The 19,368-nt window shown below is 39.8% G+C and overlaps 1 protein-coding gene across 3 annotated transcripts in view; it reads left to right on the top strand.

Annotated features, from left to right (window-relative positions):
* Nucleotides 1-19,368, top strand: part of LOC103531226 (glypican-5) — a 383,665-nt gene that overhangs the window by 127,887 nt on the left and 236,410 nt on the right. For all 3 annotated transcript variants that reach the window (XM_030456592.1, XM_030456593.1, XM_030456594.1), the window contains exon 3: nucleotides 1,730-2,424. In XM_030456592.1, the coding sequence (XP_030312452.1) occupies nucleotides 1,730-2,424 (695 nt within the window). The remainder of the gene's footprint in view (nucleotides 1-1,729; nucleotides 2,425-19,368) is intronic.

The raw sequence follows: 19,368 nt of genomic DNA, 5'->3' as shown, positions 1-19,368 counted from the left end.
CTGGAACTACTTGCCTTCCAGAGGAGTGTAAGAATGATTTGTGTTACAGGCTCTTTGTTGTAAAGCTTCCAAGCAAAGCAGTAGAAATGGTGTGGATTATTGTCTTCTCTGTCACTAAAAACAATCTTGGGAACTGATGCCTCCTTTTCCCCATCTATGAATTCTAACCCTCCCATCAGTGTTTTGGGTATACAGTATTTGCCTTCTGCAATTTGAAATGTCTTAACCATGACATTCCTGAAATTATTTTTTTAGGCCTCTTGAAAATTGCACAGTCAAAGGAGATGGTGTATTCCTGCATTTTGTAATTGCACTTTGGCTTTGGTTCAGAGCAGACTTGATGTCAAGCTTGCCCAACCACTGGTTGTTGTCCAGACCCAGTTGATACTAAGAGGGAGAGAATTTGTTCACACAGCATTTTACCTTCTGCCTTGAGTTGTGCGTTGCAGGAAGTGCCTCTCAGATACTCATCACCTGTGAAACAAAAGCTTCAGCTGCTGTTTGTGTTCAGTTATCTCACAAGCTTTCAGTAAGCTGCTGCTCAACAACTTATCACAAGTTGTTGTGTGTCAGCTTTTCCTTCCAGCATGTATTTTCTCTGCCTGTCAGCTCTCCAAAGAGTGCAAGTTTGTGGTTTAGAAATCTTGACCAAGTGAATGCCTTATGCTTCTCCACTCTATTAAGTAGATTCCTAGAATCCTTTGTTAGCAATACATTACCTGAAATGAAAAGGTAATACAACTTTAAACTCTTGTTTGCATGTGTCCTGGTCTGAGACATCATGGTGCTGCTTTCATCAAATATTAGGCTATTAAAACATTTTCAAACAAAGTTGAGAAGTACATCTGATGAATGAGGATCAGCATTTCTGTGCACTGAGATATTCTTCACAGACTTTCATATCAACATGCAGTGTAATCTCATAGCTTTACAAGAAGTTTGAACATTAATTTTCTCCCTTTTAAATGTGGCTATTTTATACTTATTTTTTGAGTCCAGCACAGTGACTGTGTAGTTGGGTGTATTACAGACAGCTCCAGTTTCCAGTCACTCACCTGTCTCACAGTTCTTGAACTTGCATCACATAAATGTTTTGTCCATTCAGGTGTTCTTCTCTGGAGTACTGTAGGAATATTGAAAATGTTGCAGTCCTTCCTGTGGGCTGGAAACTCACGTCACTTGTACATAGAGGAGTGTTTTGGAAATACGTCTAGTTGAACTGCAGTATTGATAACAAAAGCCATGTTAGATAGACCCTGCCTGTGCTCCCTGAAGTCTCTTGGAGTCTGTCATTGTCCTCTTGGGTTTTGCTCAGGGTGTAGCTGGAATGGGCTGCCCAGGGAGGGGGGGGGATTCTCTGTCCCTGGAGGTTTTTAAGAAGAGACTGGATGTGGCACTGAGTGCCATGGGCTGGGAACCACGGGGGAAGTGGATCAAGGGTTGGAGTTGAGGATCTCAGAAGTCTGTTCCAACCCAAATGATTCTGGGATTCTGTACTCTTTTTCTAAAACAAGTATTTGCCTCGTGTGTCACCTTTATTATGGTCATTAAGTATTCAGGTGTCTTTAGTGACATTACTGATGGATGTTGTATTACCTATTAGTGTATTTATATCACAGATTTCGTGTACTACTGATGTTCCTTTTGCGGACAACATCAGACCCTGCAAATAAGTTGTCAAATGCTTGCTATTAACCTCTGGTTCTTTCTCTTCCTTCCCCCTTTTCAGAGGCTTTTGAGACTTCGCTTCGCTTTGCTGAAAACCACACAAGTTCCCTGTTTGAGACAGCTTACAGAGCCATGGCAAAAGAAGCAGCAGAGCCTGTTAAAGAACTTTTTACAGACCTCTCTCTCTACATTCTGGGTGCAGAGACTACAGTGGAAAGTGCAGTATTACGTTTCTTTGACAGTCTCTTCCCTCTGGTGTACAGTCGACTGATTAACCCAGGCATTACAGATTTATCAGAGGACTACACAGAGTGCCTGCGGCTTACCAGGCAAGACATAAATCCCTTTGGACACTATTCTAAAAACATGGTTACAGAGCTGTCAAAATCTCTTTGGGCAAGCAGGATGCTCAGCCAGGCCCTCAGCCTGGGCATTGAAGTGATAAACACTACAGAACACGCAGCTCTCACCAAGGAATGCAGCAGAGCTCTGGTGAAGATGCAGTACTGCCCCCACTGCCAGGGCCTGACACTTATCAGGCCCTGTGTTGGGTACTGTTTGAACGTGATGAGGGGCTGCTTGGCCAGTGTGTCAGAACTGGATGCACAGTGGAGAGAGTACATCTCCACTCTGGAATATCTGACTAATGAAATGGCTGCCTCACATGATCTGGAGATTGCACTGATGGGAATCAGGAACTCCATCAACGAAGCAATCCTGCACGCACAGTTGAATGGACCACAGCTCTCTGCTACAGTAAGTGATAATTATTTGCTACTCCCATTTGTCACTTTGACTGTTTGATGAATAAGCATTTAAAAAGGTTGTCTTTTTATCAGTTTCGAGTCTTCAACTAGATCTGTAATAGTCTGTGAAAACAGAGGTAATTAGCATGGCTTTCAGCAAGAGTCTTCTATGAAATGAGAGAGAGGGAAGAGAAAGTTTGGTCCTTGAGAAGCAGACTTGTGGATTGGATAGCTCTGGGCTGTCTGCAGAATGTTCTAAGCAAAAAAAACGGGGTTATATTATACTTGATATCAACAATGTATTTTCATAGTGTGGAACATTGACTTCTGTAGCTGTAGAAGTGGTGTTTCCATGGTTTGTAAGCATTTGTAGCATGTGGAAATATTCCACAGAGACTGATAGGGAAGGGGTTAGGAGAGTGGGTTTCTAAATAAAGGCAAAGAAATTAACTTTTTAAATAACTTTATGGTCCCTTTACTGCCGTGTTGGATGAGATATCAGGAAGGTAGTATGGGTTTGGAACAAGTACATTTATCATAGAAAAATTGGAAAAAGGGCACGAAAAAAAAACTTATTTGAAAGCATTTATGTAAGTAAAGGATAAATGGACACTTTAATTGGATGGGCTTGTTAAGTGGCAGGTTAAGGAGGAGAGATTGGATGGTAGAACTGTCTCTTAAATAATAGCAGCATGAGTGGCAGGTGTTCTATTAAGGTGTTGAAGATTAGACCAGAAATCATTGAAAAGACAATCAGTGCAGCTGACTACATCTGCATAAAGTGGAACATCACTGTCAGTGAAAAAAAAAAAAATATCAGTGTGTCCTTAAGCAGGGTAAAGACTTTTCTAAAAAATGCACGTAGAACTGTGTTTTGAAAGCAAAGTAATTCTTGCAGGGAATAAGAGAAGGAAATGCACAGATATAAAAATTTAATTTGTCTGCTGGGCTCTGGTTACCTCATTATATAAGAGAGAAAAAAAATACTTCAGAGTCTGCAGTCTGAACCTATGCAGAGGTTCTAAACTAAGAAAGGATTCCATGCCTAGGTTTGTAACCTTCCAAGATACCTAATATCACAGTTCTACTCAATTTAGAACATATGCCAAAGCCATATTTACAGTTAGCAGAATATGTAGATTATAAAAAAGCCCCAACCAATTCTAGTAATCTTTCACTTCATATTAACTTCACAGTTATCTCAGTTCAGATTGCCTCAGGTTATCTTGAACTTCTCATCAATGACAACTGTCTGCTGCTTTAGCTGACATCCAAGGGTCAACATAAAAAGCTAAAGATTTGTCCAGGTTGTTGAATGCACAGGATGTGTTGGAACCAACCAGCAGAGCAGAACAGCACCCTTCATCATGCTAATGTCTAACAGGCAGCATCATAAAGCAATTTTAAACCTAGCACACATAATGAAGGCTCTTCTTGCACCTACTCTAATCTTCACTCAGATGTTATTTTTATGTGAGTCTAGAAGGGAAGTGAAAATCAAAGTGTGCTGTTATTATATGCATTAGTTTTATCTGACTACTTATAGATTTAAATTATTTACATTTAAGCTTAATCTATATAGATAGATTTAAATTTAGATTATTATATGGCTTCATTACTGGTTACACAGATGTAATTAGGAATAAAATTACCTGATCAGACCAGCAGCAAAAATGGACTTGACAGAAACTGCTTTCAATATCTGCAGCATGTTCCACAATGCTAAAGCACAATTCTGCTTTGCATTTGTTAGCCTGGTAATTTATGTGGACTTTCTTAGCTTGCTGATGGGGTAAACTTAATAATCCATGTGAATATCAGATTGTTACAGATGAAGTCAATGCCTGCTTTGCTTTCAGCTGATGTGGAAGTTGAATTCTCTCTGCAGTCTTTCAGGCTGCAGATTTTCTTTGATGCTTATTCAAATAATTTTATTCAGGTGTGTCTTAGGTCTCAAGAAGTAACTTTAAATCTTTTCCTTCTTTCATTCAGAATGAATTCAGAAAGTGCTGCTGTGTTTGAAACTACATTAATTCCTTTTTCCCCAAAGTTATCCTTGTTTCCATTCACTAGCAAAAATCACTGTGCACAGGATATTGCTGCTTTAAGGACTGCTCTGTAGGATGGCAAAGGATATTTTCTGTTTGAAAATAAAAACTGTATGACCAGGGTGAGCCTCAGTCTCCAAGCTCCTTCAGTTGTCAGTAGGGTAAGAGTATATTTTGTAGACAGAGCATGTTCCAGTATTTAAGCAAGCATTTAGTCTGATCCTGATTTAAAACTTTCCTGATTAGTTACAGAGGATAACCATTATTTAGTAAATTGAGCCTAATGAAGCTGTATTTCCTTCTCTGAGGAAACGGAAAGGAGTTCAATCTCCAGGCTCAGGATCTCCAGCTGGAGATGGTTCTGAGGGTCTGAGGTCTGGTTCTCAATTACACCCCAGCCCTTTCGGGCAGTGCTGGTGGGATTTGTACCCAGTACACTTACTGCTTGTTTTTCTTAGGGGAAAACCTTTCTTTCAGAAAAGATACCTTCTCTCTTCCCTTCATAAAAATGCAGAGACCTTTGTCTGTTTCTGCACCAAGTTCTGCTTCTGCAGAAGTAGAAATGTTTAACTTATATACAATTTCTGTTGCAAATGCTGTAATTGATTTAATTCAATTATAAATAACCTATGGAAAACTCATTTGGGAAAGCAGAGAACTCCTACTAATTTTCATTTATCCTGAGGCAGCTTTAATTAATGCACCCACCCTTTTAAGAAATGTTTTATGGGTTTTTTTTATAGACAGTAGGGCTCAAAATTAGAGTTCTTTTTTTAGATTGTTGCCTGCCTGGATGATAATGAATAATGGAAAGTTAGATTGTTTTCCTTAAAGCAGGGGGAAGGGGTGAAATAAACTAATAAAGCACTTAGGGTACTCTGCTGAAATGAGGTATAGTCTATTATTATAAATTTTTTTAAAATCCCATATTTTAATTAAGAGTGAAGGACCTCAAGAGACTGGTCTCAGCTGATCTCATCCATTATAGCCAAGAATTGCCTGATTTGCTGGGTTAGCAGGTGTGAAAGGTCACCTTTAAGATATTAGTAATTTCTCTTCAGATTCCTCCAGAATGTGCCATGCCATTTGTGCAGTGATGCTGGCATGCATCCAGCTTGCTTAACCTAATGCTGGCCAGACACTCTGCAGCATCAGCAGTCAGAATCATTATTTTCTGGTTTGTCTGCTGGAATCTAATTGTCTCATATTGGTAGAAGCCCTGACTGCTTCTTGGTGCCAGCTACAGAGACCAAGTTTGTTCATTATTCCTTATAATTTTTGAGTATTTTTCCTCTTTTTTTTTGTATCTGTTTTAAAACTGGTTTAATTTTTCATGTATTCACTCTACCATGTTGTTATATTCCAAACCCTGTATTTGTGCATAATTCATTATTATTATTTTTAAATTTTTTATTCTAATTAAAATACCCTTGACTAAAATGCAAGGAGGAGAGGCAATCTTGAAATATGTGCTGGACACTGGCACCCCAGGGAAGTGTATCCAGCAGGAAGTGTAACAAATGCTGGAGCCAAGCATTGGAAGGGACCTTAAAGGTAATGTAGTTCCAACCTCCTTGCCATGGTTGCTTGAAGCCCCATCCTACCTGGAACTGCCCAGCCCCCCTGACTCCAAATCTGCTTCTCCACTGGGATGGAACACACCTCAGTGTTGCAGTTCTGGCCTTCACTAGAGCTTGGTTGTCTTGGCTTGCAGAGTAGTTCTGCTTTTTGCAGAAAGGCAGCAATCATCTGTGGGAAAGGTTTCCTGCTGGACAGGTAGGAGCTCAAAAGCCACTACCCTGCTCAGGTACAGACTTTCTATTAGTTTGAACAACTCATGGCTTTACTCAGCATCATCTCCCCTCTGTGTGACAATGTCTTCCTTTACTGTGTCACAGGAGTGTGATGAGGTCTGATGGCAGAAGGATGATTCAGGGAAAAGGGGGAATGGCTTTAAACTGGAAGAGGGGAGATTTAAGTTGGACATTAGGAAGAAATTCTCTGCTGTGAGGCTGGTGAGGTGATGGCTCAGGTTGCTCAGAGGAGCTGTGGATGGGTCATTCCTACAAGTGTCCAAGGTCAGGGGCTTGGAGCAACCTGGGCTGGTGGGAGGTGTCCCTGCCCACGCAGGGGGTTGGAACTGGATGAGCTTTAAGGTCCTTCCAACCCAAACCAGTCTGGCATTTTCCTGTACTAGATTATCCAAGCAAATAAATCCCTCTGCCCATTGGTAAGCTCTCTGATCCTGGGTCAGTCCTGGATGTGGTGATTTGGTACTTGTTCCCCAGTGCTGTATGGATACCTGGCAAGAACTCTGTATCAGTTGCAGTTGTTGGGTCACACTTCAGCATGTTGCAAGCTGTATGAGGCTGCCAGCCCTGGTGTTTGGTGCTTTTTGTCTCTACCTTAATTCAAAGGGTAGTGAGGCCATATAGAAAAACCTCTCTGGAACAGAAAAACTCTGTAGTGCTGTGTTGCTGTGTGCCAGTGCTCCTTTTGCCAAGGGCAAGGCAGAGGCAAGATTTTCAAAGAAGAAACATTTTGCCATCTGAATTCCACTTCAGCTTAATAGAAATTGGAATACATAATTCCCCATTGTTCTTTAAACACTTTTCCCAGGTATTGCTACAACCTCTACTCTGCACGTGGGTTCTTGGGGAATGTGCCTGCCCACAGAGTAGAAAACAGAAAGTGATGTGTGTTAGCAGAAATACTTGGAATGTGGGAAGGCACTTATTCCTCTGTGGTTTCCTTGCAGCAGGAAGTCCATAAGCATCCAGTGCCTATCTTCATGTTTAAGTTACAATGACTTAAAATGTATTAAATGAAGAGAACGTAAAAAGCCACAGACTTGATGTTTTTGGAACGACCAACTGTTAGACAAGAGTCCAACATACTCTGGTGTTTCTTGATTACACGAGTAATAAAAGCAAAAGCTAATAAAAGGCTTGAGAGAGGAGGATTGTAAAACCTAGAAATGGAGTTTGAGAGAGCTGGGAGGCAACACTAAGAAGCAGTCAAAGACTGGGCAGTATTTGGTTCTTGCAATATTCCTGTGAAATAGCTGTTGTCTGGGGTCCTGTCTTGCACAACAAATGTGATTTTCTCAGTGGCATTGAACAAAGAGGCAGAACTAGAAATAAGTAACATTTTTGTTTAGTTTTAATAGGATATTCCAACAACCTCATTTTTTAGACATTGTCTTTTTATAGGCAGGTGTGATGCAGTTTTGCAGTATCCTGAGCCAAATGGAAGTTGCAGAGATTTGTTTCATGTTACATTTAGCTGAAACAAGTAATCCCTGCTAAGAAGTAGTTATAAAACCTTTGGTACTGAACAGGCAAGCTATATTAAGTATTTGCTAAGTCCAGTTGGGGATAGAAAAGGGTATCTGCCTCTGAAAGAAGATACTTGGTATATTCTGAAGTGCCTGCATTACTGTGGTGGGTTTGAGTCAGAACATGAGGGACATTTGGAAAAAATAAAAAAAATTAAAACTTTTCACCATAAATCTTCTGGTAAAAAGTCAGCAACTTATGGAAGACTTAAAGAAAATAACCTGGGTGGCCTGCAATAATTAGGAAGGGAGTAGAAAAAGCAAACTTGATAAATAAAAGACCTAAGGCCCATTAAAATGGTCACCTCTCAGAAAATAAAAGCTTGGAGAAAAGGCTGCCAAGCTTAGAACAGCAGGCGATGGATGCACAGTAACCTTGCAAATCTGAAAAGGAAATGGCAGCACTAGGAAGAAAATAACTTTGTGCTGAGTGAGTTCACAGCAACAAAGAGTTTCTGCCAGCCAGTAATGAACTACTTGATTAAAGACATGGAACAGTATCATAAAACACTCCTGGAGACTTTGGAGAACACTCAGAGCTGAATTCAGGTGCTCCCTTCCTGCAAGTTTTCCATTTCAAATGATCAACACCAGCTGTCAGTAAGAACCATACTCAGCAAAGGGGAAAGCAGTATATTCATTTTCTGGTGGATAGCTTGCTAAAACACTGTAAAAATGCCCAGGGAAGCTATGTTTGTGCAATATTTGCACTAGAAATTGAATTTAAAAGGTAATTTTGCTTTTTACCAAAACAATTAATGGAAACCTTCTCTGAAAATGGGAAATAGAGGAAATGTAAGCTATGATGAGGTATCCACAAATGATCCTGAAGGCACCAGAATGTGTCTTTCTTTTCCTGCAGGTGTGATCTTGAATGACACACTCACTTTTGAGGGCATGACCTTGTATATTTTGCTGTCAGTTACATGACACACAGTTACAGGACTGTGTGATGCCCTACAGGTACATGAATATACACCAGGTTCAAATCTCTTGTGAATCCAGGGACTGGAGGAGAGCTTTTAGAAACGTGGTGAGTTGCACTGGAGTCATGCCTTGTAATGGGAAAAGGTAAAAGAATGGTTTTCAAGGGGTTTAGGACATGTAAAAATATGCCTACATTAAAACTGTGCTTTATTTCTCATGGGCTTTATATTCTTTAAGGTGCTGCTCTCATCTTACAGTTGGTTATGAATGAATTTTTTAAAATGAGCAGTGGAATTATATACAAGGAATCAACTGAATTTCATGGAGTAGAAGCATCTAATTCTTGTAGTTAGTTTTATAACTCTTGCCACGTGCTATTTGCTTGATTTAAAAGCATTTTGACACTTGAGCACTGTAGAAGTATTTCTGGAAATAATCATCTAAATTGTTTAATGCATTTGCCTCGTTCCCATCTGTTGCAAAAGTCCTCTGGAGAATTAGAGCTCATGTAGTCTTGAACAGCTCTTTAAGGGGATGCAAGTTGCTTTCTGGCCTGTGTTTGGCTAATGAGAGTTCTCTTCCATGCAGATGTTTGATAACCAAAGAGCAGCCTGATTTCCTGGTGTTAAGTATCATCTCATCTGTAGTGGGGGAACTGCTTGAAATTTGGTATTTATGTCAAGATGAAGGAGGTAAAAATTAAATACGTATCTTCCAAAAAGCTAAATTATGATTAATCAGAGTAGGAGTGAAAAACACTGTATAGTACAGTTACAGTTTGATTTGGTATGAGGGACATTTACTGGGCATTATCTGTCATGTTATTTGACTAAAGACAAAGCTAAGAATTCTGTTTCACACAAATTGTGTTGCCTTAAGGTTGCTTTTACAGAAGTGATCACTCATTTGGGTGTGCCTGACTCTCTATACCCAAAGGCATTCCATCCCTAGTCACATCTTGCCTCCCAGCTGATTTCTGACTTGCTGCTGATGCTGCTAAACCACACTGTTAACAAGTGATTAATCTGTTGTAAGAGAGAAGTTGTTTTCTGCCTGGTGGGTCAGTATTGAAGTTGCACTTCAGTTCCCTAAATCTTGTGTTTTGTGTAAAGGTGTAACCTGGCAGTCTCATGCTATCATTTGCATCAGTGGAATCGCTGGATGTAGCTATTTAGAGCAGCTCTCATTGTGCCTAACCATTTGTGGCTAATTACTGTGATTAAGGTTCTGGGAATGATAGTGATAGGGGCTGCTGCCTTCTGACAAAAGCTTCAGTCTTTCAGACGGATCACAGCACCCTTTTTTCCCCCCCTTTTTACAATTAAGACACACTCATTTGGCTTAGTCTTATTGCCAAAGTGCTTGTGGAAAACATCCTGGGTATTTCTGTGTTTGTGGTTCTAGAGATGGTGTTAAACTAGCAGGTAGGTGAGTGTTTGCAGGGGATTTTATTTCTTTGAAATGGATGAAATTCTGCGTGCTTTGGATCTGTCTTCCAAGTTGGACAGGCATGTGCTAATGCACAGTGTGCAGCCATTAAGTTATCCAGATGTAGAGAGTAAGGATAGCAGGTTAAATAGAAAGGCAAGAAATAGCAACCTACTTTCAGGCTGAGGCCTAAATAGTGTAGTAAACATTTGTTTTTCACTTTGCATTATGGCTGCTATTTTCATGTATGGAAAATAATTAAAAGAGGTGATAGATTTCTAAAAAGCATATTTTATTACCTCATTGTTATTTTCTTACCTAAATTTAACAAAAGCAGTGGTACACCATTGGAATTAATTCTTAATAGGTGCTTAAAAGTGCATGGTTGTTGAGGCAAGTGTCCTTTGCCCCTGCCAGGAATATTTAGGCTGCCTCTCTGATGATACCTGCTCCAAGGACTGACCTTCCCAACCACATTAACATACGCAGCTCTCTGCTTTGCTGCACTCCTTCAAATAAAGCTGCATCTTTTTTAGGGTGTGGGTAATCAGGTCAATTCTGAAAGGTTAGTTCTTATTTAGTAAGGATGAGCTGAGTTCCCCTATAGGTTGAAAATTAGGTTTTTTCATCTGCGTGATAATTTTTTCTCTAACAACTGAAATTTTTCAGCCCCTTTTGCTTCCTAGAGAACTAGTTCCTAGGAACAATACATTTAAGTGTATTTTTATTAAGATAATGAAAAGCAAAACCCAGAGTTGCAGCCTCTGCAAAATTCACAGTCAGAATGGTGCTTCTTTTCAGCCTGAGGATGAAAGTGCTAAAGGATATACCCAAAGTCATAAAGTCTGTGTCCTGCTTGACTTTAACCCCATGCTGTGTGAGGAGGAGGATGTTCCTCTGTGGGTCTGGTGGCAAAATATGAGCTGCAGAACACAAGTCCTATCAAAACCATAACCATAAACCTGCCAAGACATCCCAGTTTTCATTTCACAGAGGCAGTGTTGTCACTCCTTGGAATACAATTCTGGTGTCAGCACTTCACCATTATTACAGTTGAAAGATGAAGGACATAAATATGGGAGTCCAGGGTTTTGCTTGAATCACAAGACTGAGCAAGACAATCGATGGTTGGGATAATATTTATGGAAATGATTCTGCTCAAGATGACAGATGATGGGCTTAGTGTTTCAACAAGAGTTGTGTCCCCTTTATTCATTGTTTCTCTACTTCTTTATTCTGTGAACCTATTGTAAGCCTCTGAAACTGATAATTTTCCACTACAAAATCCCTTGAAACTACAAAAGAGAAATTGGATGTGCAGGGGTTTTATATGAACCTGATTTTCCATATTGTGGATTTTGTAGCTTTGGAATTTTGGTCCTTCTGGTTTTTGTGGGTAATTTTTGGTCTTAGAAATTAACAAGGCATCAAACAATGAAATTAAAGTGTTGCTGGGTTGGGGTCCAGGTCCTGGTAAAAAATGCAGCTCCAGCATATTGGCAGCCAGACTGCTTGTTATTCATTGTAAGGCATCTAGCTCTGAGAGTGTTAGATGTTTGACAGCATTGAATAGATTCCAGTCAGCCATACAAACTACCTCCAGTGAAGTGGAAAGAACCATAAAATTGTTTTAGCAACAGCTAATTCTCTTGAGTCTTTTAAGGCTTTTTTTTCCTCTTTTTTTTTTTTTTTTTTTTTTTTTTTTTTTTTTTTTTTTTTTTTCCCCCTCTTTTTTTTTTTCTTTAACTGTTTGGTTGCCAGGAGAGGACTTGCCAATTCAAACAGAATATGTTTGCCAGATTGGTTGAATTTTTTAATACTATTTATGAAAGCTTTTCATTGATTTTGCATTTAGCACAGCTTAGGGTTTGCAGAAAACAAACCATCCAGTGTTTTTTTTTTTTAACAATGATACCTTTTTTTGAGTTACAAAAACTGAAATATAAGAAAAAACACAACGTTTTTAGAAGTGACTTTAGTATAACTTCCAGTTTTATTTTAATCAATAAGGCATTTGGGTGCTACTCTCTTACCTTGTAGATACTTCCCTTCATGTCCCTGCTCATCTTTAGCTGTTGAAATAACAGGCAGGCTTAGTGCTGCAGGGTTCTTTTACAAGCACCTTGAGACTTGTTTTTTCAATCTTCAGCTAAAAATGTGTTAATTCCCTCATCTTTTCTTAACTTGTTTTTTTTTTTTCTCTCTCCTGAATAGCCCGGACTGTTGATTCAGTGTGTGAAAGAACATAACAATGTGTCCTCACCTGTCAGATATTTCATAATACAAGGGCTGGTTGCTCATAATGTGCCATAGTTCAGCCTGTAAGAAAAAGCCAGGAACACAAAGTGTTTAAATAGCCTGGGAGAGACAGTGGCAAATAATTTCAGACCCAAGCTCTGTTTCCTACTCTGAAGTCAAATCAAGTATGTCAAACCCTGGCTTTTTGGAGTATAAGGAGAAGGTGGAGAATAAGGAGGTCCTCTGGTCTTTTGCAACTTCTTTGAAGGGATTTAAAGAATCAGTAACTTCAGTAAAACAGATCCAATTTCTAACCTGAATCCAAGGCTTCCTTCTGCTGACAGTAGATGGGCACATGAAATAAGAGTGAGAAGCAAGTTGGTTCTCTTGTCACCTGCCAAAAAAAGGAGGCTTCCTCTTTTGAAGAACTGTCTTATATACACTGGAAAAATTTTTGTATTCCATCCAACCGAGTACAAACTTTTCCTTTCCTCTCTTGTTTGCATAATTTTCCCACAAATTATTTAGTTAGCTTAACAGGAATTGGAGTAATTGAGGTAGAATTGGTTGTACAGTTAAGTGCCTGGGCTGGATGAGGGCTCCAGCAGCTCAAGAAGAGCCTGGAAACAGGATCCTTGTAACTCCTGGGATATCTGTGTGTATACAGGAGATGAGGTAAAGTTTCTGATTTTTACTGTGATTCTGTAGACCTTTGTTGTTTGTCGTGAAGCTTTACTCATTGTACTTAATTTCTTGTTCTCCTAGTACATCTACATTAAACCTTCAGGCCTTTTACTTTACTCTTCCTATGTCTGTATGAATCAGAGAAGTCAACACAGTCTATGTAAGGAAAAATGTCAGGATAAACCCTAGTTATTGAAACTAGACTTGCATTTAGAGAAGGACCTGCCTTTTCATTTGGGTACTTCAGTCCTACAGAGGAGGGTGTGGGCTTTCCAAGGCTGCACCCCTGCTTCCTGCAGCTCCATGACCAAGCGGAGCCAGCAGGCATCTTCTGGGAAATTTCTTTCCTCTTAAGGCAGCACAGTTTTGCTCAGAGCAAAATTTGGCATTGGCCTAGAGAGAGGCATGTGCAGATTTTGTTGTCTGTGACTTCTAACAATGGCTTAAGTAGATCAAGTGTTGGCTTGCCTACATCCCTAACTGAAGGTACCTTAAAACACCTCATTTTTCAAGTCAGGACAGGGCCTGAGAATTTTGGCAGTTGTATATTTCATCTGAGTTGCTGCAAGCAGTCAGTGGGACAGCTTGTTTCTACCAATTGTTAGGGCCTCTCTTCTGAACTGAAGCAGATCCTGGTGGCTCCAATATCTTTATTTACAAACTTGCTTCATTCTATGCCACCCCCTGTAGTAATTTTATTGGAAGCAAAATACCTTAATCCTCTTTAATAAAATTTTGGTGTTGTTCCAGTTGCAAACTTAAAGCTCATGTGCTTGTAAGCCATCATTGGTTCCCTTCAGGGAGACATCTGTGCTTTCTGTCTGGGGTTTTCTTTCTGATTTAGTCAATACTTCTGGTTAAAACCTTCACTTAATAAGATGGTTTGGTTTGAATCACTGCTGTTATTTCAATATGTGGTGCTTACTCTTTGTTCTCATTTTATTCTAACACACTTGTTGTATCATTTTAATTACAAACTATGTATTTTTATAAGTAAATGTGACACTGCTGCCTTCTGTGGAGGTAAAAGGAAATAATTTCTACTTCTCTATGAGCCTTTTCTGCTATTTTTTTATGTGACACTACACCAGAAACTTGAAGAGCTTGATGGATTTTTATTGATTTTTCTGTACTGAAAGTAGAAACACAGCTGTTAACAGCAGAATTGCAAAAGAAAGTGACAGTGAAGGAAAGAGAAAGGTATCTGTGCAAAGTTGGCCATGGCTGCCTGCTGGAAGCCTGCTGAGATGCTCTCCATCCCCTTCTCAACAGGACTGGGCGAGGAAATAAAATGGAAAAGCTCTTGGTTCAAGATAAAGATGGGGAGATTATGTACCAGTTACTGTTGTGGGCAAAACTTACTCAATTTTGGGAAAACTAAATTATTGCCAATCAACAAAGCATTGGTAGGTGAGAAGCAGACAAAAACTAAAAGCTTCCCCTTGCCCCTCTCCCAGTGCCCAACTTCACTTCTGTTCAATTAAGCAGCTAAATGGGGTAGGCTTTCAAAAATAGTAAGTTGTATCTGAGCAAAGCCCTGATTTGTGGCTGGAATTCATAATTTATCTTTTTGAATTGAGGGGCATTGACAGAAGCCAAAAAGTGGTACAAAGAACTGAAATAGTGATTTGAGGCAATGGAAATAATAGAGTGTTCCAAAATTCAAGTAGAAAGTATAATGAAATCTTCAAAGGAAAATAAAATGAAGGGCCTGCTGGTAAGGGGAAAACATTGCTTGGATCTAAAGGCATTTTTTAATAAAGCAAAAGTATCCCAGTTAGAATGGAACAAGTGATGGTTCAGAGATTTTAATTTGTGCAGAAAGAAGGAGAAAAAGGAAATGAGTCCAAAAGAGCTGACAAAATAGGGAAAGATTTATAAGATGTGAAGTTGAAGGGAGGCAAAGCAGTGAGGAAATTATACAAGAAACTGAGGCAAAGGATGTGGAAAAGAGCTAGAAAAACAATTACAGGGACATCTCCCCTTGTCCTCTTTGAATAATCAAAGAGCTGCAGTGTGTTTTAAGACAGAATAAATGATGATCCTTTCCTCCTGACTGTAGGCAGGTACTGACAGATGGTGTGGGCTGGCTGCTTTAGCAAGGCACTAAGAAATACAAGCTGGTTTCCCATGGCTTAATCTGTGATTTTATACAATGGAGATGGCATGAGTTGGGTCCAGAAGCAGCATGGTCATGTTTCCAGGTCTTAGCAACTTGAATTGCTAAGTTCAAGTTGCTACAGCTGTGCTGGGTCTGAGTGAAAGTCTGTAAGTCTGCATGGTGCTGAGCATGGCCAGGTGAATTTACGAAAACAAAGCAATACTCTCCTTTTCCTTTGCTGTGCTACCAGCTCAGTTAGTGGTTTCCCTTAGTGCTGTGTGGCTGCAGCACTCTGTTCTTCCAGGAAAGCTGAAGACATTCCATGTGATGGGTTTGCCATGATGCCCTGTAGCTCTCAGGGTGGACAGACATCTCCAGAGGAAGATGATTCCTGGTAATCACCTCCTTTTTTTGTTAGTTTGGGGCAGTGATGGGGATTTATCGACATCCCTATTGTCTCTCCTTGTTTGGATACTTGTACGACTTCAAGCTAGTTTTAGCCATGTTTTGCCTATGCTAGAGGATACCCAGAGGCAGTAATGTGTCTGAGTTAGCCTGATCTGGGTGTGCAGTTATCTGCTGCTGCTGCTAGGGAAAGGCCAGAGTGTGAATGGCAGCACACACCCTTCCACACCCATGGCAGCAGCTCTGCTCTGACTCTCTTCCCTTTAATTGGTTCAGAATGTTTTACAAAAAAGCACTCTTTTTTTTTTTTTTTTTTTTTTTTTGTGAGGTATGGGATACATTACTCTATGCTTTATTAAATATACATAATCAATAAACACTTCCAAGCCTGCCCAGGATATGCCCTTGGTTCTGAGGCTTCATCCTTGATGGAATTAAGAAGTCACCTTCTTGCAGGATGGGGCCAGGAAGCTGCTTCATTCATGGATAGGCTCAGAGTTTCAGTAAGAGCTTAATTCTTCATGGTGGTTTGAGCTGATGTTTATCATGATCTTAAAGCAAAAAGAATGGCTTGTTCATCATGGGTAAAGGTCACCAGTCCCCAGTTCCATTTTGAGACTGCATTTAGTGATCCAGGATTTCCAACTTGTAAGAAATGCAACACCCTTACAAAAGCCTTTTCTTATTCCTCCCTACTCTTTATGACCCCATGAAACTATTTCATCACAGCTCTACAGTATAAATACACTTTTTTATTTTGACATCACACTCCAAAGAAGTTCTATTAAAAAAAGAGGGATGTTAGCAGCTAAGTTTTTCAGAGGAGGTTTAGTCTAAGTATGTTTCTGTTCATCTTTGAAATGCTCATCTTTTAGTGCAGAAATTCATAGCAATATTGTGAAGTATTCAGAGAATGTGTACACATTCACAGTCCTGGTGAGGATGAGTCTTCTGAGCCCTGAGTACTGCAGTGCTAATTCATGTCACCTGAGGCTTTGGTCTATGCAGTCCATCTTTGTGTGCTTTCAGCCCCTGGAGCTTTTATAACCAAATTGCAAGTGCTTGGATTAAGCATGAAGAATTAATATACCCAGTGGGGCTCAGCTGGGGAGGAATCTGCTGGCTTCCCAGCCCTGCTGATCCATTGTAGAAATGACTCTTGTGTCACCAATCCCAGTGTCAGGCTCAGCTAAACGTTTGGATGAATGTGCCAAACTAAACTCACTTACGTTTAGAAGTAAACATGCATCCAGATCTGAATTTTGTCCCTTGGAACCTCTTGCAGAAATGGAAGCAAGCTGTTTGCTGCTCAGAGTTTTCTTAGCAGGGTTGTATTGTCCAAGGTGTCAGTACATGGAAAACTGGCAAGAGACTTAGGGGAGGTTGCCCTCATTTGAGCTTCTAAGTTGATATTTGTCTTGTGCATAATTTTATGCTCCAATTCAGTGTCTGCAGTGTGATCTGTGGATGAGCAGCAGGACTGGAAATGACAGACCTACTTTCTCAGTCTAAAAATGTGTGATAGATTCTTTGCTTTGTAGTTCTCAGATGCTTTGTCCTCCTGCCATTCAAGTTGAGTTGAAAGCTGATGTTTTCCACAGCTAGTACAGAATATATTGAATGTAATCCCATGATGCTATAGCTGGAAGAGATCCTCAGAAGATATCTAATCTAGCAGAAGGAGCAGCTATACTTTTATTTGTTTTATGTTACTAACCTAATGGACTAGAATAGTATAGTACTTATGGAGAGCTGGTAATTTCTTCTATAAAGAAAAGGAAAGAGGTAATTTCTTTTATAGTTCTACTTCTGTTATTTCCACCTCTTCCAGTGCATCTATGATCTAAGTTAGACTATCTGACTTAAAATAACTGGTAGAGTCAGCTGCAGGTACCTGGTTGTTAACCTGAGATGTACAGAGTTTTAATGAGAGTTAAACTGAATTTTCAGCTCTAGATATAATTGGCTCTTCTTTGATACTTGGTTGAAGAGCTGATCTGGCAATCTCAAGATTCAGGGATTATGTTCCCCTTGAATTCCTTATCAACAGAGATAGCAGGCTGGAACTTTTTCCCCCCTCCCCTTTTGAGCTTTGGAAGATAGAACCTCTGGGTTGTGAAGGTCAGAGCTGGAGAGCAAGAATCAGCTCATGTTGTCAAGAGGTAAAAGCCCTCCACTTGCCTTTCCACTGCTGGTTACAGTCCCTTATGAGATCTGTTGTCCACAACATCAACTTCATCTGAGTCTTATATCCCCCAGTCTCTTGGCAACATGATAATATGTCCAGTTACTCTCCAGAAGAAGACCAAGAACACACATCCACCCCCACTGGGAGACAGTGGCTGAATTTTCCTCTTTTCATCAGTTCCAGTACTACTCAAACTTTGCCTTTTTTACAGCTCTAGTGTTGGGACAGTTTTGATTTCCTAGCATGGAAAACATATCTCCATGTACTGATATCAAAAATGTAACCAGATCTTTTTTCCTGGGCTAAAGACTGCTTGACCTGGCAGCCTGAATGACCAAAAAGACAGAGAATTAGTGGAAAAAGGAAATGTCAGATCAGAACCCCTGAAGGTGTCCAACTCACAAGGACTTGAGTGAAGCCATATAAGCTGGAGAAGTAATTGTCTGCAAGACAAAGAACTGTCACAAGACTCTCCTCTTTCTTTCTAATTTTTTCTTCCATTCAGTGTGAATGGTTAAACTTCAGGGAGAATTAAGGCTAAGCAATGCAGTAACACAATAGTTTTAAAATGACAGTGAATAGTGCAGAAAGTCTTGAGGGGATAAATATCTAGGGAGATGATTTTGACACCAGTATTCCCTCACCTTTATGATCATAGTCACTCCTCCCAGAAGATTCCTGGGGGAGGATGATGAAAAAATTGTCATCCAAGCAGCAAAGCCAGCCAAAAAAAAAAACATTATTTCACTTGTATTTTTTAGTGGCTGGGGTGGTTTTCTTTGTGCAATAAGCGGAGACTAAGACTATAAATATTAGCTTGTCATCATAAGGTCTCAGTGGTTCCAGTTTTCCCTGTGTATGCTGTCTGTTTGTAAAGTGTTTTATGAAAGGTTAGGGAGAGAACAAGAAAGTCTGTGCCTCACTGGTTTTCTGCCAAAGACCTCATGACCACTTTTGCCTCATAGCATCTGAATTTTCTTGAGACAGTCCTCAAGACAGTAAATGCTTTTACATTATTGCTCAGTGGTTTTTCCCCACATTTCTGAAAATAATTTCTGAGGATAAATCCTCCAAGGAAATACGCTTGCTTTATTAGCAGGAGGGAAATGAAGTTTTAAAAACTTGCCAGGATTTTTCTAGTCTTCAATGCTGGTTCTGCCTTGCAAGGTGTGTGGGACAGAGTCCAGTTCCTCCCAGTTCCTCCCTCCCACCTCTGCCCTTGCAGATGGTCCCAGGAGTGTCTCTTCTTCAGCTGTCTTGTCCCACTGAGCCATTGCTACAGCTGGGACAGGAGGGAAGGAGTTGCAGTGATAGCTTTCCCAGAGTTCTTGAACTAAGCAATTTCTTGCAGTTATTCAGAAACTGGTAGTCTTTGACTATAAAAGCTTAGGATCACAAAGATGTGAGTAATGATTAGAAAAATTATCTCTATTTTGTAAATGATTTGGTTCAAGCAGTTACTTAAGAAGTATTTTTCTAAGTACTCTCTTGTTTTCCTTTTGCCTTAGAGTTTTTAAATTTTAAAATGTCCAAAGAAAATTTATATATTGAAAGCATAAACTATCCAATGCTGTGTTACTGTACTTGGGATTACCTTC

Source organism: Calypte anna, chromosome 9 (assembly GCF_003957555.1).
Source record: "Calypte anna isolate BGI_N300 chromosome 9, bCalAnn1_v1.p, whole genome shotgun sequence".
NCBI lineage: Eukaryota > Metazoa > Chordata > Aves > Apodiformes > Trochilidae > Calypte > Calypte anna.
This window is presented reverse-complemented; position numbering and strand designations above follow the sequence as displayed.